Here is a 27520-nt window from a genome sequence, read left to right on the forward strand (position 1 = left end):
TCTCTTTTTACAAATAACAGAGTGGTACAGCGGTAGCGTTGTTGCCTCACAGCAAGAGGTTCTCCTGTTCGACTCACGGCTGGAGTGCCTTCTGTGAGGAGTCTGCATGTCCTCCCCGCGATCGAGTGGCCTCCGAAAGACATGTGTGAATGGGCGTGCCTTCGCTGAAGGTTGGGCTTCGGGCTGGTAACTCGGCACCATGAAAAAAAAAAAATCTACTGCCAATCATTAGCAGACCGAAGTTCCGCTGTGGCGACCCCTAACCGGGAAAAGACAAACAACAAACAAGACTCCAATGAAGTACTGTGAAAGCCTGAAAGAAAGGCAGTACAGAAAAGACCCACTAAAATGTTGCAGTTCTTATATTACAGTCAAGATAAAGACAAATTAAAGGAATCATATATTCATCTTACTACAAAGTAAAGTCTGTGTGTAAGTGTGTGTGTGTTTATGTGTTTGTGTGTGTACGCATGGGATTCAGCAGACGTGACAGGGAAATTCAAATCTGCAATGATCCTGATTATAGCACTTTTCATAAAAAGCACTGCACAGTAAAAAGATACAAGAATTGGCTAAAAAACAATGCATGGAAATATCGCTTCAAAGACCCACAATGAGTATGCTGTTTTGGAGAAATTGGCAGACTGAAAATTATGGAAGAAGCAAGAATGCTTTGGAAGGCAAAGGGGAACTTTAGGCAGGGGGAGAAGAAGACAGGCTGGATATTTTCTAGGATCAGCACCACATTGAGTTAACAGACAGACAGGCACACTGCACAGAACAGCAGATGATAACATGATGGTATTCATCACGGTTATACTCAAAGAAAAATAAAAGCAAAGTCAGTCACAATCACTGCAGTACACTATACAACAGACTTCCAGGCAGTAGATGTACAGTGCAACATACATGCACACGCGCGCGTGTGTGTGTTTGTATGTATAAGGGTCTACTTCACATGATCAACTTTTTAAAACATGAAAATTCATATGGTCAAGACCATATGATCAATGGTTTAAAAAGTTGAAAGTTCAGTACTGAGATTACAGTACAGTGGGGATATTAGAATTTGTCCTTTTCCCCACTGAACTGTGATCTCAGAGCTGGTATATAAAATTAGCAGGGTTATGGGGGTGCGTGGTCTTATATGTACACACACATATATGCAAAAGAGAAGGCTGTACAGATGGCTGAAAGACTTTAACAGTGATTTGGAGCTCATTTGTGGAAGGAATTCTTCACAAGGCGGTTCAGTGAACATTTCATTCTTTTAATATATGCTTTTTTATATTTGCTGATAATGTGCCACAACAGCCTCATATCAATTATGACTGGAGGAAAATACAACAGAACACAGAAATGTAGGGAACAGAAGATTCTAATTTAGAATAACAGTACAACACCTTAAAAAATGATTCAAAAACTTTAATAAGTAAACCAAACGCCAAGACAACAAGAGCTACAGCTAAAGCACTGTACGTAGCTCATCAGCTACAAAACTCCCAAATGCTTATATGACGCAATAAACGGAGACAGCTCAGAACTAGTTACAAGTCCTTGACCAGGTTTGTAAAACAAAACACACCAACTAGAATTAACCACTGGATACTCAATATATTACTCCTCATTTCCTATGTTAAGAACTCCCTATTTAAATTGTAATTTTAGCAAAGAAAACTATTTAGCTCATTAGAATACAGTTTGAAAACTTGAAATTGTATACATTTTCACTGAACAGCATTTATCAGCAATATGAAAAAATAAACAATTTCAAGGTTTTCATTTAATTTTCTGAATAAGAAGGTCTACTTAGGCAACTGAATCTTTAGTGAAACAAGAATACATTGGGTGGAGCAGTGGTGCAGTGATACGTGTTGTCGCCTTACAGCAAGAGGTACTCCAGTTCGATTCTAAGCTGGGGTGCCTTCTGTGTGGAATCTACATGACCTCCCTGCATTCGTGTGTTTTCCCCCTGGATGCTCTGCTTTCCTTCCACAGACATGCATCACTTAATTAATACAAATTCACTGGATCAATAAGCTCACACCCCTGCTAGAGGAGACAAAATTCTGGACTTTGTTCCCAAAAAAAGTGGACATCTCTGTTCCCTACTAGTTGCAACATACTCAGACAAATCGGACCATAAATCATTCACCATAAGACTGAAGCCAAAAGCATCCTCCAGTAACTCAGTACTCAGAGATTATGTTACAGCTAATCTACTAAAATTGATTGAAAGCATTCCCTTCCACCCTGACGGTACCTCTACAAATGTGAATTCCTTCACTGCCAAATTCTGTGCACATGTAAATACTTACACAGAGGTATCTGTTTCCCTCTAAAATAAATATAAGGCCAAATTTAGAAACAAACACCTATGCTAGAATACAAAATATAAACAGACTCTACAATACAAGGAAAAAACTCATCGCAAGTAAAAATAAATGTAACCCTTCAAATGTCAAAAACGCTCATGCCAAACTTGACAAGGATCTCCAGTCCCTGATCAAATCAATCAAAGTTAGATATGAAACAAAACTAGCCACTGAGGCAAAAAATAATCACAAAGCCTTTTTAACTATGTTAGAAACCTCAGAAATAATGCTCAAACTGTTCAGAGCTGATATTAAGTGATATCACATACTCTTATCCCTGGAGCCTTTACAAGCATAGCCCATAGGATTACCCTGGCATCGTGCCACCCGATCTTAGTTCCCAGTGCCTCTGTTGAGTAAAGCCACTGGAGTGATCCCTGGGGTGAATTTTCTATTTCCCATCCACTCATCAAGATTTCTCTTGAAGAGGGTCAGTGAGGTGCTCTGCTTGACATGTATGGGAAGTCTATTCCACAACATGGGCAGTCTCCGGGTTATGAACCTGTCCCTCCAGCATGTTTTGTTGATTGTGGTAATGAGGTTGAGGTCTCTGCAGCGTGTGGTATGGAGGGACTGGGACTTCTTTAAATGTAGCATTTCTAACAGAGCTGGGTCAGACATGGCTTTGTAAGTCAAGCAGCGATAGCCTCTAAGTAGGCGATACGAGACAGAGAATAGTTGGAGTTTTTTAAGTCTGTCCATATAGGACAAATGTTTAAGGTTTAGGATTCTCTTTGTGAGGTACTTTTGCGGCCTCTCCAGTTGTTGCAGGTGTTTAGTGAGGTACATGCCAAATGGGGCATTGTACTCAATGACTGGCCTTATGAGGGAAGAGTAGAGGCAGACAATGACCTCTTTCTTCCTGGATGCATAACCCTTACTAATGAGATGTGTCACATAGAAGGAATTTCTGTCCACAGTGGCAATGTGGTGGTCAAAAGAGAGGGTGCTGTCAACCTGTGTTCCCAGATCTCTTATAACGCCTTCTGTGTTCAGTGGACTACCATCGGTGTGATAATTCATGGGAATCGGGTTTTTTCCAAAGGGGATGACGACACATTTTTGGCATTGAGCTTAAGGTCATGGTTCAGACACCAGTTGTTGGTCTCAGTGAGGCCTTTCTGTAGGATGTCAACATCACTTGGGGAGTTAATAACAGCTCCCAACTTGCAATCATCAGCGAACTTTGTCAGCCAGAGTCCCTTCGTGTTGGCCTGGACTTCAGAGAAGTAGATACCAAACAGGAGAGGATCCAGGACCGAACCCTGTGGGACTCCACTCGTGACTGGTTGGCAGTCTGACTTGGAGTCAGCTACTTTCACACTGTGGGTTCTACCTGTGAGCCAGTTTGCAACCCACCTAGTGATATAGGGTTTGATGCCTAAGCTTAGTGAGTTTTTCTATGATTCCTGAGTGGGGAATGGTATCAAAGGCCTTGGCCAGATCAAGGTAGGTTGGATGAACCACCTTGCCTTCATCCACAGCTCTGGTGACTGACTCAAAGAAGTTGACCTAGTTGAGCAGGCATGATCTACCCTTCACAAAACCAAACTGTGTGGGATCCAGAGTTTGGAGATTTCCTATATCCTTGTTTATTAGGTCTATGATGATGCATTCCATAGCTTTGCATATCAGACTCATCGGGCTAATGGGGCGATAGTTCCCTGGGTCTGTAGTCGCTCCTCCTTTGTGGAGAGGCATGACTGAAGCAGTGTGCCATTTGGTAGGGACAAAGCCTGAGGTTAGGCTGTGATTGAACAGGGCACACAGGTGAGGTGCATGTTCATTCTGTAGTTCATGTAGAACACAGCCAGGGATATTGTCAGGTTCCATAGAAGCTGTATTCTTGGCCTTGGACAGTGCTGTTTTAACCTGTGTAGCAGTAATACTGGCTGCCTGGCAATCTCCTGGTATTATAACTGGTCCCTTGGGGGGGGTAAAGTTGGCACTGAATCTGTCGGCCAGTACATTGGCAATATCTGTTGGCTCAGTATAGGAGGTACCATTGTGCAGTAGCGCAGAGCAAATCTGGGTATTGCCGTGGAGACTCTTTACATAAGTATAGAAGGCCTTGTGGTTGTCTTTACTATCTACTGCAATTCTGCTTTCATAGCTAGCTTTAGAGGATTTGATGAGGGATCTCAACTTTTTGTTGAGGCTGATAAGGGAGTTTTTCCAGTCTTGGGACTTCACCTTATTCCGCATCACTTTCCTCCTTCTGTTATAGAGTTTGTTTATGGCAGGGGACCACCAGATTGGCTTCCACTTTTTGGAGGAGAGCATCTTGGTTCTATTGGGTATGGCAAACTAGTAGGGGATAAATTTAGCTTTAACTTCACTGCTTCCCCCCACACTCCCAGATCACATCCCAGCACCTACCCCCGTCCATAATTACCCATTAGCAAGTCCTCAAAGCACTGTCCAAGGCCAAGAACACTGCTTCTACTGGGCCTGAAACAGAACCTGTAAAAAGACGTACAGACACTCTTCAATATCAGCCTCTAACTGGAGTATTTATCAGATGACTGAAGGACATCAACAGTCACCTCCCTGTAAAAAGGTGGGGCATTAACTGAGCTGGGCAGTTAAAGACCTATGGGCCTAATCAACCTTCATCTGTAAGGCAATGGAAACTGTCATTATGAAATTAATAAATAAGGATACAGTAGGCAGCCTACAAATTCTCGGCTCTAGCCAGTTAAGCTTAGTCAAGGGCAGATCCTTCCTACTTAATTTAGTTGACTTCTTTGAAAAGAATTAGAAGAGGGGAAATCTGTACTCACCACATATCTAGACCTTCCAAAGGTGTTCAACACCATTCACCACTCATGCATAGTTTATAAACTCATCCATCTACATGTAAATCCCAGTGTAACTCATTGGATAGCAAACTGGCTCACAAACAGAACCCAGGAAATTACAGTGGGTGGCTGTACCTCTTCCAAAGGATGTGTCAGTAGTGATGCAACCCATGGTTCAGTCCTTGGGCCATTCCTCTCTGGCATGTACTTCTTGTAGATCAAAGAAAAGGTTAGGGGCTTATAGCTTACCAAGTTTGCAGATGGTTGTAAACTTGGTACCATCGTAAACTCTACAGAAGATACCAAGATCTTTCAGGAAGGCCTTTCCCAAATAAATAGCTGGTGTCAAAGTTGCAGCGTAAATCTGCATGCCAAAAATGTATAACCATATCTTTCAGCAAGCATGATATTCCCTGCAACTATCACATCAACAGCACACCTTTGAAAATTGACCCACTAGTAAAAGACTTGGGATCCTATGTGGACCTTGTGCTGTCATTCAATTACCACACATCTACAGCTGTCTGGAAGTCCTTTTGCATTACGCAGCTTATTAGTAAGGGTATGGCACCCAGGTATAGGAAGGTGATCATTCCGATGCATTCTTCACTCATTAGGCTGATCACTGAGTATAATTCCACCCTTGGTACACACCTGTCCAAACACCTGACACAACTCATAAGACCACATCGCTTTCACATTAAGAAAGTCAAAGGTCTAAATCACAAAAGGTGCACTGATTCTCTCAAAGCCCTGTCCCACATTTTTTGTATCTTGCAGGCTACTGCGGAGCAATCTCTGCCTTGCTTATATATCCTTTACAAACTTTGTCCTGTCATATCTACTACACATCTGCAAATCCAACAGTCGCAGAGACACCCACTCAAGAGATCTCAATCTATTCTGCAACTTAAGTAGAACATGCTTGAGGGGCAGCTATACCCCACAGAGAATATCATTTCTCTGGAATCGTCTTCCTTTCTATATAAAGCAAAGTATGACTCAATCTATTTAAGCATAATCTGGATGAGTGCATGGGAAACCACAAGTTCACCCCTGGATTGGCACTCTTGCAGGAGTAACATGTAAATGTCTGCCTTCCCCTGGGTTATTCACCTTCATAATACAAAGAGCTCTGAGTTAATTGTACTAAAAATACTAGGGCTAGAAACTTATTGGGAATGCATTAACCTAGTGAATACCTATGAACATATGCTTTTCATGAGCTGGTCATCTCAGTGTGGGTGGAGGGCTGGGATGGCAGGGGAACAACGAGGAATGCTAAAGAGTTTCATGAATGCCTGTAATTTTCTTGTGTCAGAACAGGTTCAGGTTCAGCTTCTTCGTTGTACATAGCCACCACATGGGCAGATACAGTTTTCTCAACCTCAGCTTACACAGGGATATCATTTTTTTCCTGGAAACAGATGAAACTGCCACACTGCTAAAGTACCACTTTACCTCCTTTTTGGGTTCACAGACTGGAAGTGTCCCCGTCATATTGCTTTGATATGACTGACATTCATCCTCACAGATGAGACACAACAAATGACTGCAGTATAACACTTTGGTCCAAACAAATTCTAAATTACACAAATGTAAAATAAATAAATAAAATAAAATAAACTACCCTGCACAGATTTTATCTACATGTGTAACAGGTGCAACATTAATTCCTTAACTTGGTGTACTTACAAACATATGGTCCTATGTCCATTATTTTCATAGGTTCATAGGTTGGTACTAGGTTATCGGCCCTACGGCCTACACAAGCCTAGCTATAACAATTCCCTGGCTATTTCTTCCCACACTATTTACTTCCCTGGACCCCTGTCTAGCAGGGCAACTGAAGTGATCCCCGGGGTGAATGTCCTTTCTCCCATCCAATCATCAAGGTTCCTTTTGAAGAGGGCCAAAGAGGTGCTCTGCTTCACATGTATGGGCAGTCTATTCCAGAGTCTGGGGAGTCTCTGGGTCAGGAGCCTATCCCTCCAAGATTTAGATTCTTAGAGCATGTGGCTCTGAGGGATTGGGATTTCTTTAAGTGTAGCATGTCCAACAGCTCTGGGTTGGACATGACCTTGTATGTTAAGCAGAGATCACCTCGGAGTAGACGATATGTGACAGAATATAGCTGGAGTTCTTTAAGGCGGTCAGCATAGGGCATCTGCTTTAGGACTGTGATTCTTTTAGTGAGGTATTTCTGCAGCCTTTCCAATTATTGCAGATGTCTTGGGAGGTACATACCAAATGGGACATTGTATTCTGTAATGGGTCTAATGAGGGATGAGTGCAGTGAGACAATGACCTCCTTTTTTCTGGATGAAAAGCCCTTAGTGATGAGGTATGCCATGCTGGATTTTGTTTTAAAATCATCTAAAAGCAAGGCAAACACAGAATTTAGCCTTCACACTGTAACCACTTCTTATACGGATAACTCCAATGTCACTTAACAGGAGCAGTTCTATAGTTAATCAAGAGCTTTGAAAGTCATGCTTCCATAGTCTCAACTTTTTCCTTTACCTTTTTAAGCCTTTCTTTAAAGTCTGTGTAGCCCTGTCTTCTAGGCCACTAGGTGAAGTATGCAATGGTATAGTACTTACATGATGAATGTCTCTTCATAGGTTTACAAATTCCACAAATGGAAACAAGATCCATTAACATCATCACTATCATCAATCTCCTTTTCTCCTATTTTTTACATGGGATCAAGGTGTTGCACCAACTGTCACCATCTCTCTTGATTTATTGCCACTCTCCTACCTTCTACACAGTCAAGTTTGACTGTCACAGGTCTTTTCTCACACAATCCATCCATCTCTTTGCTGGAAGTTCTCACTTCCTCTTGCCTTCTTCCTGTCTGTCCAAAATTTTCTTCATCAGATCATCTGCTTTCCTACACATCTGCCTGAACCACCGTAATCTGTTCAATTTGACTTTCTCTGGAATTAAAGCTACTTGGGCTTCTGCTCTGATGTTCTCATTTCTTCATCTGTCCTACAGTGTGAATCCTATTACTCATCTTGGACACATCATCTCAATCACGTCTAGCGTCCTCAACTGCTCTCCTTTCACTGCCTAGCTTTTTGTACCATAAAGTAGTACTGGTCACATCACTGTTTTATACACCTTACTTTTCAGCTTTTTTAGTATTTTTCTAAGTCATACACTATCCCTGACACTCTGTGCAGTTCGCAAGACCAGAGGACTGAAGTTTTGAAATATCAAATCTTGGGAATGGAGATTGGCGTACAGTGGGGAATGGAAACTTTATCATTCTCTTCACTGTAGTATGATCTCGGAGTTGGTATGTTTAAGCACCAGGAGGTGTGGGGGGTGCAGGGGGGCTTGTCCCCTGCAAAAACGTGAAATAAAAAGCTTTCATGTTTTAGATTTTTTTCATAGGTTCGATATTTCTGAACTTTGATCCACTAATCTTCGATGATCAGAGGTTTAATGTTCTGAAATTTCGATCTTATGAAGTAGACCCCCTCAACCACCCCTCCCAGACGCTTGAAACTGTTAACCTGTTCCACTGCTTTTCTTCTACCTCAATTCTCAGCTTCTTCTGACTTCTCCCATTTGCTGCCATTACAACTGTGTTAATCTGTACTCATTTTCATCCCATGTGCTTTCAGTTTTGCATTCCATTCCATTATTATTTGTTGAAGTTCTTGTTCAGTGTCGGCATGTAATGCCATATCATCTGCATGCAACTGCTTTGTTGATCTGTCCCATAGGACATGTTTGCTAATGTAGTCCATCACCAGTATGAACAGCAGTGGGCTTAGAGATGAACCCTGATGCACACCCACGCCCACTGGGAACCCCTCTGTAAGTCAGAACTCTGTTCATTTCTGTGTCACTGTGTCCTTATGCATAACCTGCACTAATTCTACCAATGTTTCTGGGACTTCAGACTACAGTATTGTACAAATCACCTTTCTTGGAACCCAGTCATATGCTTTCTTCAAGCCTAGGAATGCCCCGTTGGACTCTATAATCATCTCTAGTTTCTTTTCAACTATATAACTGCAAACATTGGGTCAGTTATGCTACATCTTGATTTGGTTCTGAACTGCTCATCTCCTGTCTTACTTTCTACTACTCTGTATATTTATCAGTCACCCTCTCCATGCAGTGTGACAAGAATCTGATACCTCTGTATTGCACAGAGTTGTGACTTTCCCCTGTATGCTTATTCTCCAGTCATCTGGGATATGCTTTTTCCTTCATACTGCTATGAGTACCTTCAGGAGTTATTTCTCCCCTACTAACCAAACATCTTGATCATATCTGCCATGACCTTATCTCAGACTATTGCATTCCTTGACTTCATTTTCCTTAGGTCTGTTCTTATTTGGCCTCCTCTTCTTCTTTCATCACAGACTATACCTGGGACAGTATAGCTTCTTTAGGAGTTTCTTTATTCAGAAGCTGCAGGAAGTACTCCTTCCATTTACCTCTGATGTCTTGTTAATTGGTAAGCAGTTTTGTTGCTGGCATCCCTTACAAATGGTGTCTGTCTATCTTCTTTATCTTTGTGTCTCTGCCTTGCAACCTGATAGAGTTTCTTAGAACCATCTGAATCACTTTCCTGATGCCGGTAGAAGGCACTCATGCCTTGTTCTTCATTACTGCAACTGCTGTATTAGGCTGTTTGTTAGCTAACCAGTATTCCTTCTTAAACTGGTCTGTCTTTTCTATCTCCCATGTTTTTCTGCACTATTTCTTTCTTTTCTTTTGATAACTTCCTGGACTTCTGCATTCCACCACTAGCTTTCCTTACGTACCTTATTTCCATAGCTGGTTTGGACCCATATCTGTTCTATAGTCCTCGCACTTGCTGTTTTGAGGTGCTGCTATTCTTCTTCAACTCTACCTATTTCCTCCTTCTTCCTGATGTGCTACAGCCCTGAGAACTTCCTTCAGTGCTTGTGCTTTGTCTCCGGCCAGCTTCCAGGTCTTTAGACTTGTCTGTTAACCTTAGGACCTTCTCTACCTTCTCTGTCCACTGCTTTCAGATGATTGTGGCAACCAATGGTTTATGCTGTTGGCCGACTAATTTACTGGGGATGAATTTTCAACTGCTGATTCATCCTAAATACTCTTTCCTTAGTAAGAGGAAATCTACACGAATTGCATGTTGGCCACTCTTGAATGTGACCTTGTGACTGTTTCTCCTGTTGACCATGATCAAGCCGTTTTCCACAAAGAAGTCTAGAATGGCCTCTCCTTCTTTATTGTTGTTGCCTTTGTCCATCATTCAGGACTCAAGACAGTCCTCATATCCAGTTCTGTCTGTCCAAATATGTGCATTAAGGTCCCCCAATATCAACACTGACTTATGCTGTTCTGCTTCATCTAACAGGTCCTTCAACTGCTGCATGAAGGTACTCTTTTCCACAATATCACAATCCTGCTGTAAAGTATAGGCTGAGATTATAAATAGTGCCCTGTCCTTACAGTGTAGTCTGATTGCCATGATTCTGTCACTAATTCTGATGACATTCCTCAGTTACTTCTGAAGCCTTTCCCTCACCACAATTCCCACATCATTTCTAGGCTGTCCACCTCCTGAGTAGTAGACTTGGGATCCCAAGCCAAGTGGCTCTGCTACATTGCACTTCCATTTGTCTCCCAGATACAGAGGATGTCCAGCTTCCTCCTTACCATCATATCATCCACTTCCAAGCTTTGAACTGTCAGTGAACTTAGGTAAATAAAGCTGGATAACTGGACACTGACTGGCCAGTAGCTTACTGATTCAGGACTGTTGCCCTTTAGGGCGGGCACACACTGGCCAATAGGTGCACACAGACTCCGCCTGCTGTTAGCTTGGGTCCCCAGTGTAGGTCAGAGTAGGCTGGTTACTCAACTCACTTATCATTGTCAAATATCCATGCCCATTTTTGGCAACATTAGTCTATGTGACTGAATCACCTAGTGCCAATGTTTACATAGTTGAGTAGTTAGCCCTGACACTGTACTCAGTCTGTGATCCATGTTCTCCTGTCAAGATCAATTATCAGATGCCACCATTTTTAGAATACCATGAATGCTAAACTCTGTCTCAGTTTTTTCTGTGGCCACATGCAAAGTAGCAGAACTCATGGCATATGCATGCCTCAACTTTGAATGAGCACCTATCAAAACCAGAAACATCTTACGAGGAATGGACCAGCATGGATTTTACATTTCCAGGTAATGGACTAGTATAGTCCCCATGCAATGCAGACCGTGACTTTTCAAGCAATTTCCTTGAGTATAAAGATACATTCAATACTGACTTCCTGTCTGCTATCTTTAATTCTTTTTCCACATCCTGATTCTTGCCAGATCACCATATATATTATCTAGTTAAGCCTTTTGTTCCCAGCATTTCCAGGATGAGCTTGATGCAATTTTATTTTAGTGCTGTTGAACAGAATGACCATCTAGATCCCAACAATACACCCATATCTAGCACCTTAATTAATGAATAATTAATTATTTATATTCTGATAACCAGGTTGTCTACTTGGACTCAATACAATAACAATAGCATGCAAAAACAACAAATAGTCATAAATAAAGAATAATACAGACTTATAAAGCAGACAATTTATATGTGTATACATATATAATAGATATATGTATATCTACACAAATACATGCACACGTATACACATTCAGTACAGAACTGCCACAATTATGATAAGGCAAAATATTATATCCACTGAAACTACCCCATTACAATTTCTAATGGCAGAGTAATAATCTAAATTGTCTTTCTAAGACATGCAGATAGACAGTGGGATACTGTAAGACAAGGACGATGTGAATTGAGAGAAAGTAGTGGGAAGGGTCTAACTAACATGGGGGTAGGAACTTGCAGGGAGTAGGAGATGGGTCTAGGAAGAAAGGGGGAGCGGAGAATAAATCCATCGGAGCTGTAAGAGATGTGGTTCCAGTACCTGGGTTCAGTTAGTTTAGGCCAACTTTCAAGAACGATTCATGCTTTTTAAGATAATGTCTGACCAGTTACTACATATCTTTGCTCATTCCTATAATGCAACATGCTTTTATATTGTTTGTTAACTTAACTGCATTCATTTTGTTTGTTCAAGAACAAAAACCTTAATGAATCTAGCAAAGTAGACCCTAGCTAGAAAGAAAAAATATATATATTTCACACAAGCTGGTAAATACAGGATGAGCTTCACAGCATATATGAACAGAGGAAAACATGCAATGTAATTTAGAAATTTGCATAACAGGTGGCATTGCAAACAAGACTCAAAACTCATGCAATGTAATTTAGAAATTTGCATAACAGGTGGCATTGCAAACAAGACTCAAAACTTTAATAAGTAACCCAGTGTCCAAGAAATCAGGAGACACAACTAAAGTAGCGTGCATAGCTCAGTAGCTGAAAAACATCTAGATGCATCGCAAAGATGCTAATGATGGGGGAGGGCTCAGAACGTGCTACAACTATATACTAACTACAGAATCTTCATAGTGCTCTGAAATCGTATATACTAATTGGAATTAACCACTCAATACCCAAGATACTACATCTGCGAAGGCATATTACTAGGTGGAAACTGAAGTATGAAGACAGCTCATTCAGGGTCTCTATTTTTCCATAAAAGTTATATAAGGTAGATAGGCCAAATAATCTTAACCTGCAAAGGATTTCTGTGCTGTCCTTCTCCCTGACAACCTTTCAGACTTTAGGATGAGTTCCTTTGTAACCTACTCAGATGCTAAGCTCCTGCTTCACACACCATCAGCAAATCCAGTAAGAAAAAGAGACATTTACTACTGTTGACCTATTGGGGCATCCCCATGTCTACAGATGTTCTGGCATGCAATGGTTTGATTTTTTTATCTGCCCAGACTATGACAGAATTCTGAATGGTCTCAGTATGCATACAAGCTAACACAGAGTACCACTAGTGAAAGTGTGCCCTCTAGTGACAGAACAAATGTTATTCCCATTCTTTTCCCGAGGACCTACAAAGCAGAAGAGGCAGTTTGAATTTCCCTTTGTAGTTTCTGTATTAACTGTCCTACAGTTTTGCTTCTACTAGTAGATGTTCACTCGGATTATGTATTATGAATAACAGGATTTTTGGATGCATACTGCAGACATTTTTCGAGCAAAAATTCATTACTTTCAGCCCTTGTGTAGCAGCATAGCAGCACTTTTCTAAAAAGCCAGGGGCCCTTGCTCAGCGAATAGATAATCATGTGTACCAGAAGTTGCATGCAGCTACCTATAGGTGAAACCCTGCTGGCTGTACAGTACAACTGCCACGCCACTAACCCAAGAGCAGTAATGTAATTAGAGTTCTTACCTTCAGAAACAAAGTGGTATTACCATTTACTGCTTCCTGAGTACTGGCAATTGTTTTAGACAGTGCTTCAATTTCATGCGACAGCCTTTGTACTTCAGCTTCTATAACTCTGTTCTTCTCATCTGCCTCTGCTCTGAGTTGATCCAGCAACTTTTTCTCTTCAGAACGAAGAAACTGGTAGAGCTTGTGAAACTCATCTTTCATCTGTTTTTCTGTGCCAGATGTTTGATTCTGAAATACAAAACAAAGGGACAATTACAAAATACTTGCAGTCATTAAGGAATTATAGGAAGATGTTTTAAATTAGAGTATTTATAACAGTACTAGTATAGTTATCAATGAATAAATGCTACATTAAAAATTACTTTTCGATCACAATTAAAATTTACATTTTAATGCAGAGACAATGCATTAGACAGCTTATATTCTAGTAGAGTCAAGTCTCTTTTTCTACAACTTTTCAATACTTGATAAGACAGTTTTAAATCTGCTTTTTAATATAAAGGATGTACAGTGAACATCAACTATGTATATCTAACATTAGCTTTGTATGTGTTTCCATCTATCCTTCTGTCCATCCACCTACCATCCATCCATCCATCCATCCATCCATCCATCCATCCATCCATCCATCCATCCATCCAGAACCACATAATCCATATCAGAACAGTGATGATCCAAATCCTAACCTGGAAATGACAAGTAAAAGTCTGGATATATCTTGAACAAAACACCATCCAATCCCAAGGCAGCACTCTCACATAAAGTGTACAACCTAATGCATTTCAATTTCAGCAGGATAAAAAAGACAAAATGGGAGATTTGTTACACCATGGTGTAGTAAGGCCTACACAGCAGCAGTGCTTGTGTTACAAGGTAATACAGGGCACATTTTTCAAAAGCTGGAGAAAAAAAGAAAATGGGTGGGACACAGAAAAAGAAAACAAATCCTTACTGTGCACATCATGGATGAGAGCAATTGTGAACAATGTAGTCAACAGATTACAAGGTTCTGCAGTGTAACACAAAAAAGATCTCTGAGTAACAGTGCAACAATTCATGTTTAGGAACTTGCACAGAACCACTGTTAAAATGAAAAATTACAAAACTAAAGTTATGTACTTAACCGTAATGAATGATCCATGTTGACTTTTTCTTTCTGGTCCAACTTGTGGTTTATCTGATCCAACCTGGATCCAACTTCAGGGGTGAAGCAAGCAAATTCCATTTTGTACTCGCAAGCTCTTCGTGATACCCCCCTTGGACACCTATCATTTAAAAATGGACATCTCACAAAATGCTGCCTCTCCCAAGCACTTAATTAATGTAAGTAACATTTTCAGCTGTTTCCCTAAAACTACTAACAAAGACGTTATGTACTTGCCATAACGTTCCATCTGAGTTGTCCATTTTCATTCTTCCTCAGCATATGGGTTCTAATCCGATACTCGTATCTGACTTAGCCATTATTCTAGCTCATGGCCAACAACAAACTCTCAAGCTCCTTCCCTACCCATGCTGCATCACCCCTAACATCCCTCAGATCTTGTGTACAGCTTGACATGAAGACCCTAAAGAATTGTCATAATTAGAGTTCAACACATGGGACATGTGGTGCCCCAAATATTTCATTCCTCCAACATTCACTTGTGATAAATGGAGGGGGATGGAGGATGGGGAGTTAAGGAAGAATGAAAATGGACAACACAGATGGAACGTTATAGTAAGTACATGACTTCTTTATCTGATGTTGTCAAATTTAATTCTTCCTCAGCGTATGGGACAGCGTCTCCAGCTATCTAAATTCCTGGGTGGATTTTAATGAAGGACATTTCTGAGTACGGTTGAGGCAAAGGTCTTGCTTTCTCTCCAGACCGGCTCCAATTTGTAATGAATGATAAAGGTATTAGGATTTGATCAAGTAATTGTCCCACAACTAGACTCCATATGTAGTATAGGCTGGAATATAGTGGAAGTGGTCATAGGTGTAGTTGAAAGAGCCTCTACTGGTTTGTTACAGAGAAATTCAATTTAATGGAGACAAACAAAATATAATCTGTCAACCACTTGGGTTATAGTTACATTTGTGACCAATATGCCCATTTTGTGATGTATCAGGGAAGCCAAGAATTGATCTGCTTTCCTAAGTTGTTAGTTCTGTAGAGGCAGAAATGCCATTATCTATAAACATCTAGTAAGTGGAGTATATGCGCTCCTTTATTTGGAAAGTCTGGAAAAAAGTAATGGCAGGTTAATTTGGTTGGCTAATGCTGGATTCTGACACTGCCCTCAGTAGGGAGGGAGCATCGGTATGTGAAGTGTCCCTATCCATGTGGAAAAACAAGAAGGGGGCTTGCAATACAATACTTGAAGTTCTGACATTATCCAACGGAAGTAAATGTAACTAAAAGGATAGTGCTCCAGGTAAAGAATTTGATTACATTTGGCTGTAGTTTGAAAAGAAGACTTTGTGAAAGTAAGCCTTACCAACTGTATGTCCCATTGTGGTATGGGATCTTTGTAAAGTCAAAGTCAAAGTAAACTTTATTGTCATTTAGCCTACACAAATGCAGTCTAAATGACATTGTGTGTATCAGGTCCGAACTGAGAAGACATACATACATACAGTGGATATAAAAAGTTTACACACCCCTGTTAAAATGCCAGGTTTTTCTGATATAAAAAATGAGACCACAATAAATCATTTCAAAACATTTCCCACCTTTAATGTGACCTATAACCTGTACAATTCAATTGAAAAACAAACAAATCTGTTAGGGGAAAAAATATATAAAAAAAAAAGTACAAAAAGCTGGTTGCATAAGTGTGCACACCCTTAAAATAATACTTTGTTGAAGCACCTTTTGATTTAATTACAGCATTCAGTCTTCTTGGGTACAAACCTGCCATCAATTAAAGAGACTCTGATTAACACCAAATAAAGTTCAGCTGTCCTAGTAGGACTTCCCTGACATTTACTCAGTTGCCTGCTACAGCACAAGCCATGGTTGGCAGAGATCTTACAAACCATCAAAGGGATCTCATTGTTGAAAGCTATCAGTCAGGAGAAGGGTATAAAAAACTTTCCATAGCATTTGATATGCCATGGACCACAATGAAGACAGTCATCAAAAAGTGGAGAAAATATGGGACAACAGTGAAGTTGTACAGAAAGCACAGTTGTGTACACTTACCATAAATGTAGATGTTTGAGGGTATTCACTGTTGCAGTCATTACATTTGGGTTATCCGCTTGCAGGTAGCCCTCAGACGGCCTGATTATCAAAGTCTTAGGTCCTGCGTCAGTTGCTGTCTCATCTTCCATGACGTCAGTTAGTCAGGGGTATAAAGCATGCAGCTGACGCCATTACATCCGTTTTTCTTGTCCCAGATGTCAGGTGCCCCCCTAATGGGAAGCAATTATATACAAGATTACACCTCCAACAAAAAGCAAATACACCAGAAAGCTTTAAGCATAGTAAACAAGAATAGAGGTATAGTCAATAGAGGTCAGGAGGCTGGAGGGAGGGTAACCAGGACTGCAACAGTGAATACACTCGAACATCTACATTTACGGTAAGTGTACACAACTGTACTATGTTCTTCATGTTTCACTGTTGCAGTCCATTACATTTGGGTAGATTCCCAACACTAAGGAAGGGAGGAGGCAATTAGATTGCATTAGGACCAGCTATAAGGCCCTGCAAGACTGCAGTGACAAAACCAGCTCTGGATTTTGAAAAAAATGGCAAGTAGTAATGCTTGGTGAAGGTATGTACAGAACTCCAGGTAGCAGCTTCTAGGATGTCCCTGGTAGGGACACCTCTGAGAAAGGCTGCAGAGGTAGATGCAGCCCTGGTGGAATGTGGTCTTATCCCCTGTGGGGTAGGTTTTCCATGGTGCTTACAGCAGAAATGAATGCAGTGGCCTATTCACTTAGAAATGGTTTGCTTTGAAATGGCCTTCCCCTCTGCCCCTGCAGCAAATGCAACCAGCAGCTGTTCAGATTTCCTTAGAGGCTTAGTCCTGTCCAAGTAAAATCTAAGTTGTCTGTGCATGTCCAAGGAGTGCAGTATTCATTCCCCTTTGTTCTGTGGATTAGAAAAGAAGGTTGGCAAATGAATGGACTGATTAAGGGCCACACTGGATACCACCTTGGGCATAAAGGAGGGATTGGTCCTGAGAGATGCCCTGTCTGCATGAAAGATGATGAAAGGCTCCACTGCCATGAGGGCCTGTAATTCAGACACCCTTCTTGCTGAAGTGATGGCTAGAAGGAAGGCTGTTTTCCAAGAAAGGAATTTCAACTCTGCATTTGCAGATGACTCAAAGGGAGGTAGAGTGAGCTTTTCCAATACAAAGTTAAGGTCCCAGGCTGGAGTAGGGGCTCTCCTGGGTGGTCTTAAGTTTTTGGCCCCTCTGAGGAATTGCTTCAGCAGTGGATGAGAGAAGAGTGGTGGCTCTGTATTATAATGAGCTAAAATGGCCGAAGCATGAATTTTGATGGAAGAAAAGGAAAGGCCCTTGTGAAGCATCTCAGTTAAGTATTGAAGAATGTGTGGTAAATTGCCCACTGTTGTGTCCATCCCCTGAGTTTGGCTCCAGGAACAGAATCTTTTCTATTTTTCAGCATAGGATTTTGTAGTACTAGGCCTCCTTGCCTCCAGAATGACATCCATCACTTGCTTACTGAGGGATGGTAATGGAGAGATCATGAAATTAGCCAGGCTGCAAGGTTCAGGGTTTGAAGCTGTGGGTGCAGAATCTGGCCCTTTTGCTGGGACAGCAGGGTAGGGGTCTGAGGCAGGTGCCATGGTTCCAGAAGTGACACACTGTGCAGGAGAGGGTACCAGTATTGGCGTGGCCAGTCTGGTGCAATAAGTATTGCCTTTGGTTTGTCCTGTTTGATCTTTAGTAGCACTTTGGAGAGAAGAGACAGAGGGGGAAAGGCATAAACTGATAGGTTTTTCCAGGTGAAGGACAGGGCATCCACTTTCCAAGCGTGTCTGTGGAGAGTCCTTGTGCAGAATTTGTCCAATTGGTAGTTCTAACAGGAGGCAAACATGTCTATCTCTTGGCTCCCCCATTTGTTTCTCAAAATGTTGAATATCTTTCGTTCCATTTTCCACTCGTGTGGGTCCATGAGATTTCTGCTTAGGTCGTCTGCCAGTGTATTTAGCTTGCCTGGCAGGAATTGAGCTTGTAGGTGCACTTGGTAGCTCAAGGCCGTGTTCCACAGAGCCATGGCTAGTCTGCAGAGAGGGTATGAGTGGGTTCCCCCTGCTTGTTTATGTACCACATAACAGTGGTGTTGTCCGTCTTTACCAATAATTGTCTTGGAAGAATGTGGTCCTTGAAGGCTGTCAGAGCATTCTGTACAGCTAACATTTCTTTTTGATTGATATGCAGGTGCATTTGACTCAGGTTCCATTTGCCCTGAATGCACTGCCCTGCCAAATGAGCCCCCATGCATAGTCTGATGTGTCTGTTGTTAGGGTTTGGGGGGCAGTGGGTAGAGTGAATGGCAGTCCCTTGTTGTGGTGGCAGGCCTCTGCCCACCAAAGGAACTCTGTCTTTAAGCAAGGGATGATAGGAATAATTAATTCTAGGTCCTGAGAATGTTGACACCATAGGCGTTTTAGATACCATTGTAGTTTCCTCATATGCAGTCTTGCATATGAACCCTAGGACTTGCAGTATTTTCCTTGCAGATAGCTTTGTCTTTGTGGCCAGTAGTTTGAAGTAGGCTGTCAAATGAACCTCTTTCTCTGGCGTGAGGTAGGCCATCTGGGAAGTTGTATTCAAGCTTGCTCCCAGGAATACAATTTGTTTGCAGGGTACAAGATCTGATTTCTTTTCATTTATGGTGTACCCCAGAGAAGTTAGTAATTTCTTTACAAATGCCAGATGATTTAATAGTATGTCCTGGCTTTCTGCCTGAATTAGACAATTGTCCAGGTATAAACCAAAGTAAAGACGTGGCAACCTGCTGAAAGTTACAATCCTTTATTACATGAAGTGCTTTTCGTTCGGTACAAATCCTCGAACTTCATCAGATAATTGGTAAAACATTTGAAGCCATTTAAATACCTGTGCAATACAGTCAGCTGATATCAAATTACTGCAGTTTAAAGGGCTATACTGTCCGCTTAGGTTAAAAAACTAAAATTGTCCCATAATCTGTTTAATATAACAGTCCCCATATTCAGGTTAAAAACTAATAAAGTTAATAAAATTAGGAGATATAAAATACATCTGTTATAAAGATTAATAAATAGAATATGCATAAAATATATATGTGAATACCTACAGACCATCTCACTAATATTATTCAAGCAGCAGCATATCTAAATCATTCCATATTGCAAGCAATTGATTTAAATTGCTATCTACACAAACTTTTAATTTTTAATATAGGCATAACTGAACACATATCATTTAGTCCAGGGTCATTATATGCATTTAAACATATTTGCCATATTAATTCCAACTTTTCAAGTTCAATTTCATTTGGTTCACCCCTTATTTTTGGTTTCATTTGGTCCAATATCCAGAATTTGAATTCATGGCTAGGGTATTCCTGCACGTGTTTTGCTAATGCACTATCTTGATTGGCTTTTTTGATGCTATATATATATGGTCGTATATTCTGTCTCTCAGTCTGCGTTTTGTTTTGCCCACATAGAAACTGGGGCAGTACAGGCACTTGGCTAGATATACGATCATTTTAGAATTGCAATTGTATTTGCCCGTACACCTCAATACTTTTTTATTGTTATGATTGTTGAAAATATCTGTTGATGTTCCTACATAAATATATTTACAGTAGGGGCAGGCATAACATCACTGCATGCCCTTACCTTTGACCGTCACATTTTGTAAATGTTCAAGTATGTTTTTGAAATTCCTATCTCTTCTTGTTGTAAATTTTGGAACTGGTCCTAATTTCTCCAATAGTTCCCTATCTTGAGTAATAATGTTCCAGTTTTTACACACAATATTTCTTATATATTGAAAATCAATGTTAAATGTAATTACGAAATTAACATTTGGAACAATAGTTCCTTCATTTATTATTCTTTCACATGTGTTATCTACTGGATTATTGTTTCCTACCAATGTAATTAAATCTTCGATTATACTTTCCTTATTATTTCCCAAAATGGGTTGATATATTCCAATTTTTCTTTTATTTACCACTTCAGTTATAATCCCATCTAATAGGTTACTAGGATATGTCCTTCTAATAAACATTTGTCTTAATGTATTACATTCTACAATAAAATCTTCCTCTGTAATGGTCATTCGTGCCGCCCTCACAAGTTGTCCTTTTACCACCGATTTATTTGGTGGAAGGGGTGCCCACTTGAAAAATGTAGAAAAGTATTAGTATATGAGGGCTTTCTGTATATTTTTGCTTCATATTTCTTGGCAGATTTATTTTTAACTAGAAGAACATCCAAATATGCTATCTCTTTTTCATGACAGTTATATGTAAATTCCAAAAATTCCGTAGTTTGATTGAAGTAATCGACCAAATGTTTAGCGGTGAATAGGTCTCAGTAGAGTCCTGTGAATCTGAAGTAGCGGGTATCAGGGGCTGCGAAAGTGCCTCACTGAGTACCGGCGAACTGGCGACTAGCTTAGGAGAAGCGCCGTTGGCAGCTTTGGACCTATGCGGTCTGTCTCTGTCTTTATCTTTGTGTTTTTTCAGAATGTCAGTAGTCGGGTGGCTTACTGAAGCCATTTCTGGATAATTGAACCGAGTACCAAAATATTTAGATGTGAAAATGAATAAACGACGAATAGTTCGAGGTTTGAATAAGGCGCAAAACCGACAGCGAGGTATGTCGTGGTCTGGGCCTAAGCAAGGAATGCAGTAAGAATGAAAATCCTTATGAGATATTTGCTTTCCACAAGAAATACAATTGTTAACTTTTACTGACATCGGTTTAGAGCAAGAAAAAGGATCCCCAATGGGGTACTTAGCTTAGCTGAAGACTTCGGATCTGAAACTTGAAAATGAAAATTTCAGGAGTCGGCCGACCGGCACTTGCGAACTGCTTCGGCTTCGGGCACTGCACGGCAAGAAAGACTGATGTAATGCCGTCGGCTGCATGCTTTATAGCCCTGACTACCTGACGTCATGGAAGATGAGACAGCAACCGATGCAGGACCCAAGAATTTGATAATCAGGCCGACTGAGGGCTACCTGCAAGCAGATAACCCAAATGTAATGACTGCAACAGTGAAACACGAAGAACATCTGGACTTTCCTCCAAAATTGATGAAAAGACAAGACAAAAACTGGTTAGGGAGGCTGCCAAGAGACCTACAGCAACACTGAAGGAGCTGCGAGAATTTCTGGCAAGTACTGGTTGGGTACTACAAGTGACAATAATCTCCCGTATTCTCCATATGTTTGGGCTATGGGGTAGGGTTGCAAGACAGAAGCCTTTTCTTACACAGAAAAACACCCAGGCCTGGCTAAAATTTATAAAACAATACATCAAGTCTCCAAAAAGCATGTGGGAAAATGTGTTATGGTCTGACAATACCAAGGCTGAACTTTCTGGCCACAATTCCAAAAGGCACGTTTGGTGCAAAAACAACACTTTACATCACCAAAAGAACACCATCCCCATGGTGAAGCATGGTGGTGGCAGTATCATGCTTTGGGTTGCTTTTCTTCAGCTGGAACTGGGGCTTTAGTCAAGGTGGAGGGAATTATGAACAGTTCCAAATACCAGTCACTTTTGGCCCAAAACCTTCAGGTGTCTGCTAGAAAGCTGAAGATGAGGAGGAATTTCACCTTTCAACATGACAATGACCCCAAGCATACATCCGAATCAACAAAAGAATGGCTTTACCAGAAGAAAATTAACGTTTTGGAATGGCCCGGCCAGAGCCCAGACCTAATTCCAATAGAAAGTCTGTGGGGTGACCTGAAGAGGGCTGTGCACAAGAGATGCCCTCGCAATCTGACAGATTTATAGCACTTTTGCAAGGAAGAGTGGGCAAATATTGCCAAGTCAAGATGTGCCATGCTGATAGACTCCTACCCAAGAAGACTGAATGCTGGAATTAAATCAAAAGGTGCTTCAACAAAGTAGTAGTTTAAGGATGTGCACATGTATGCAATTAGCTTATTGTACATGTTTTATTTTTTTATATTTTTCCCCCTAACAGATTTGTTTGCTTTTCAATTGAATTGTACAGGTTACAGGTCACATTAAAGGTGGAAAAAGTTTTGAATGATTTATTGTGGTCTCAGTTTTTTATATCACAAAAACCTGGCATTTTAACAGGGGAGTGTAAACTTTTTGTATCCACTGTACAAATAATGACACATACAACAGACATATATCCATCATTTCACATTAGTCAGATTATTCTAACTACATAATTACCACAGTTTATGTTACCTATAATTTTCAGCAGCTGAATGATTTATTATTGCATACATTCCTACTGCACTGTATGATTCTCACACTGAATAAGAGGGTCCAGTTAGTAAATAATATTGCATATTCACTGCCAGCTATGTAGTGTTAATGTTGAGAGTCCAAATTGTCTGTCATTTATTTGCACCAAAAGAGTTGGCTGTCCCATATGCTGTCAGTGTCTGGCTTCCCTGAGATCATTGCCAGAGTTCAAGAGTCTCACCACCTGAGGAAAGAACCTGTTTTTGAACCTGGATGTTTCCATGTAGAAAGACAAGAAAGGTTGTGAGAAGTTAGGCATTCGATAAACTAGCACCCTCTTAAAACAAACTGGCTATAAACTCAAGGACAAAATGTACTGGATCTGTGAAAAATTCTACCCAATACTGCTCTACTCAAAAAAGAAAAAAAATCTTCATAAATTTCTGTGCAGATTCCTCATACAGAGTTGTTATGGGAAGATAACAGAATGGAAAGGATGGGCGAAAAGAAAGCATAGGTTGCCTGGCTATCAATATACTGAGAAAAAACACAAAGTCAGTTTTAGGCTAGAGATGTGCAGATGAATCATGCCTGTCAGGTGAGGCAGAAGTTCTGTAGACAGACTTAAAATCGAAGGTGGGTACAGAAAAAAAGAGGTCAAAGGAAGGGGAACCATCTTAGTCGAGGTCAATAAGATACAATAAGGATGGCTTGTTCTTCAACATGGCTACTTTCTGATTAATCTTTATTAAGATGCATTGTAAGTGCCTATTATGTTTTATATTCTTCCGCCTTGTTGTTGTTGTACATGTTTAGTTTGCATTAAACTGTTTCTTCCATTTAAATCTGCAATTTCATTTGCCTATGGGACCCTGAGACTTTCTGTAACACATGCCTAGACCTCCTGATTGATTACTGGGAAAAAGGCATTGACGGGACGGAAAAAGGGGCACCCACGCCAGATAGGGTCTTTATGTCCTTACCTGTGGGACTAAACCAAACAGAATTGTCAAAGGTAGCAATGACAAAAGAAGACTTGAAATACATCGCAAAATCATTGAGCATGTCTCCTGATGGAAAGGCCTGAACCCGCAGCTCTAGACACGCCTTCTGCGGTATGCAAGATACACCTCATGGGCGAATGGGATATCGTCCATAGGGTAGCCTGAGAGAGAGAGACTAGTGAGGATGAGCATCAGCAGTTTTAGTTCTAGAAAGTGAATTTGATTTTCCTTTAATCATATCTGTCTGTAACAGATGTGTAGGTAGCACAAGTGGGTAGGATCCAAAAATAGGTGCTGGGTACCATTTAAGAGAAGAATGACAGAACCAGGGAAAAACTCCCCCCTGTTACTCAGAACCAGAGCTTTCAAGGAAGGAAGGTAAAAGGTAGGGCCCAAACCAAAAAAACTCTTACATCTGGTGTTCCAGACCCACTCTGATCCAAGGGTATCTAAAAAGAAATGGTCAGGTATATCTAAACAGTGAATGAGAGTACCTTTCTTTTATCCAAGTCCGAAACTCTTGGGGGGGTACCACTGGCCGTGTAGGAAAAGGGGGCAAATTAGACGTAGCAGATGTACTCACAAATCAATGAGAGGGTGGAACTGGTAAGAGACCTGTCTGGATTTGAGCCACAGAAAATTTCACATCATCTTATCCACATCTCCCCAAAAAAATTGAGTGGGAAGGGAAAACTGGAAGGAAAGGAACTAATCACCACAGGAACACAGCCCATCGGAACCGAGTAAGACTTAGGATCCAAAGGAGGTTATAAAGGGTTTTGCATCCCAACAGTTTGGATGTGAAATCTTTCAAATTCTGTGCAATAAAATTTGTCTGTCAGATCCAAAGGCTTAGGATCCAATAAAGAAGTAACAGCAAAACTATCAGATCTGAGGAGGACTTAGGGCCCAAAGAAGCACTAGGAGTTTCGATTCAAAGTCTTTGTATTTTTTCCCTGGAGTTAAAAGTCATCTGTCAGAGCCAAAGGCTTAGGATGAGAAGGAGATTCTAAAGGTTTTGGATCAGAAGAGCTTGGATCTGAAATATTTCAAATTCTCTAGAATAAAACTTGTGCCTGTTGGATCCAAAACTCAGGAAGTGATGTAGCAGTAACAACCAAAACCTGTCGGATCCAAGAAGAAATTAGGATCTAAAGAGGACCCTAGGGGCTTTGGATTTGAAAATCTTCCTAGTTTTTCTGGAGTCAAACTTCTGTCTGTCTGTCAGATCCGAAAGCTTAGGATCTGAAGGATGATGAAAATGCTTTGGATCCGGTGAGATTGGATCCAAAATCATTCCATGTCTCCACAATAAGACTTGTATGTCTGTCAGATCCAAAGGCTTACGATCCAGTGCAGAAGTAACAGCAGACCTGTTGGATCTGAGGAGAACTCAGGATCTGAAAAAAGCCCTAGGGGACTTTGGATTCATAATTATTGTCTGTTGGATCTTTTGATAGGAGTCAAACCTGCCACATCCAAGGAGGATTTACGATCCAGAGAAGATTTTAGAGATGTTGGATCCAAGGTGGCTGTCTCCGATCTCTTTAAGACTCTCTCTCTTCTTTTTTTTTGGTTTATAATGAAGATGAAGCCAAAGAATATGAATACCTGACCTTTTGTGGGGTCCCTGAATATCGAACTCCAGCAACGTTCAGAGAAAAGGGTAGTTAGCAGCAAACTATTCAAAATTAATTTATTTCTTCTTCGGTTCAAGTTCTGAAGAACTGTGTGGTCAGATCCAAAGATGGTTGGATTGGATATAGCTTCAGATGCAGTTTTTGTACTTTCTTTTCAGTTCTGAAGAAGCAGGGACTAGAGAAGCCGAGAAACTAGACCTTTTGACAGGTCTTTACATTTTGTATGGGGGTTTGAGACCCAGCAATGGCTTCGGAAAAAAGAAGATGGCAGTAAAGCCTTTAACATCAGTTTATTCTTTCCTGTCCACAGAAATTGCAATAAAAACTGCAGTCCTAAACAATGTAACCAAGGTTGTAGCAATGTAATTTAAAGAACTAAAATAAAGCTTGTGTATAAAAGAAATATCAATAGTAATAAAACACTAACACCAAAATAGAAAAATAAAGCTGTAAAATAAACTGTCACAATGTTGTTGTTGTGTCTTTTGGCTTTTCCCGGTTAGGGGTCGCCACAGTGGAACTCCGGTCCGCTAATGATTGGCAGTAGAATTTTACATGCCGAGTTGCCAGCCCTGATGCACAACCTTCAATGAAGGTACGCCCATTCACGGATGTCTCCAGACAGAAGACGCTCTAGCTGAGAATCAAATGGGACAACGTCTTACTGTCAGGCGACAGCGCTACTGCAGCACCACCACCGCAGTGTAAAAAAATAAACTGTCACAATAATGAAGAAAAATGGCTGGTAAAAGTCAAAAATCTTTGGGATTTTACTGCATTTCAGATTTTCTGCATTAATAGTTATAAAACAGTTCAAAAGGTAAAGGGAAGGAGAAGGAGAAAAGTCAATAAATTTGACTTCAGATTAAAATTGAAGAAACAGTAATTTGTTAAACTTAGAAAGAAATAATAATTAGAAATAACTTAGCTTTCACAGAAAACTTGAGAGCTGAAGGTGACCATGTCTGAAATCTAACGCAGTAAATGAGATGTAAGGATGTTAGGGGTGGTGCATTATGGGTAGAGAAGGAGCTCAAGAGTTTGTTGGTGGCCAAGAGCTAGAATAACGTCTGAGTCAGATCCAAATATCAAATATGTACCCATATGTTGAGGAAGAATGAAAACTGACATCAAACATACTGTTTTTAGGTTAACAATTTTGCATCTGTTGTTAAAGGCATTAATTTAGATAGTTGCAGACATAATATGACTTGAAAAAAAGCCATGTGGATATGATGCTTAGTAAAAAATTTACTAGATATAGTACAAAGAGTATGCCTGGCTACACCCTTGGATCCAAAGCTGGCCACATTCCTCAGACTTCAGCCCGTTGAGCGCTGCCAGCTCTACCCATAATCCTTGCTCCTCGGGACTACCTCAGATCAAGTTTGCCCATACTACTCAAACCTGAAAAAACTCAAAACTCCATGGATGAAAGATATGAAGGACCTCAAAACACAAGGGAAAATGGGGAAGATCTCCCCAGTTGGGTCATCCTGCAGTCAAGAAGCTCACCAAAAAATGGATGGAGGGAAGGCTGAACCAGACAGAAACAGACAACACATATCTCTCATTATGCTAAGTACATAACTTTTGTATCCGATGTTGTCTTTTCCATCTGGATTCAATCTGTGGGACAGAGTCTCCAGCGACATAAATCCGCAGGGAGGTCTCACGAAAAGATACTGCATGACAAGGTAGAACCATAAGAAGCCTTGGACTTCAAGTAAATGTCTGATTTGTAGTATGTCACAAAGGTGTGAGGACTCACCCAAGTACCAGCTGTACAAATCTCGTCTAAAGCAGCTCTAGAGAAAAATGTTGTAGAAGTAGCCATAGCTCTATCAGAATGACCTTTTAGTTTACCCTGCAAGGTCTTTCATTTCAAACTATGCAAAAAGAGATACAATCAGACAGTCACTTAGACAGA

General features: G+C 40.7%; 1 protein-coding gene across 1 annotated transcript in view; it reads right to left on the bottom strand.

Annotated features, from left to right (window-relative positions):
* LOC122793659 (zinc-binding protein A33-like) overlaps positions 1 to 27520 on the bottom strand; it is a 273061-nt gene that overhangs the window by 133347 nt on the left and 112194 nt on the right. The window contains exon 3 of the mRNA XM_044061883.1: positions 13522 to 13752. Coding sequence (XP_043917818.1) covers positions 13522 to 13752 — 231 coding nt within the window. The remainder of the gene's footprint in view (positions 1 to 13521; positions 13753 to 27520) is intronic.

This window comes from Protopterus annectens, chromosome 2.part0 (assembly GCF_019279795.1).
Source record: "Protopterus annectens isolate FY-2018-M chromosome 2.part0, PAN1.0, whole genome shotgun sequence".
NCBI classification, from domain to species: Eukaryota; Metazoa; Chordata; order Ceratodontiformes; family Protopteridae; genus Protopterus; species Protopterus annectens.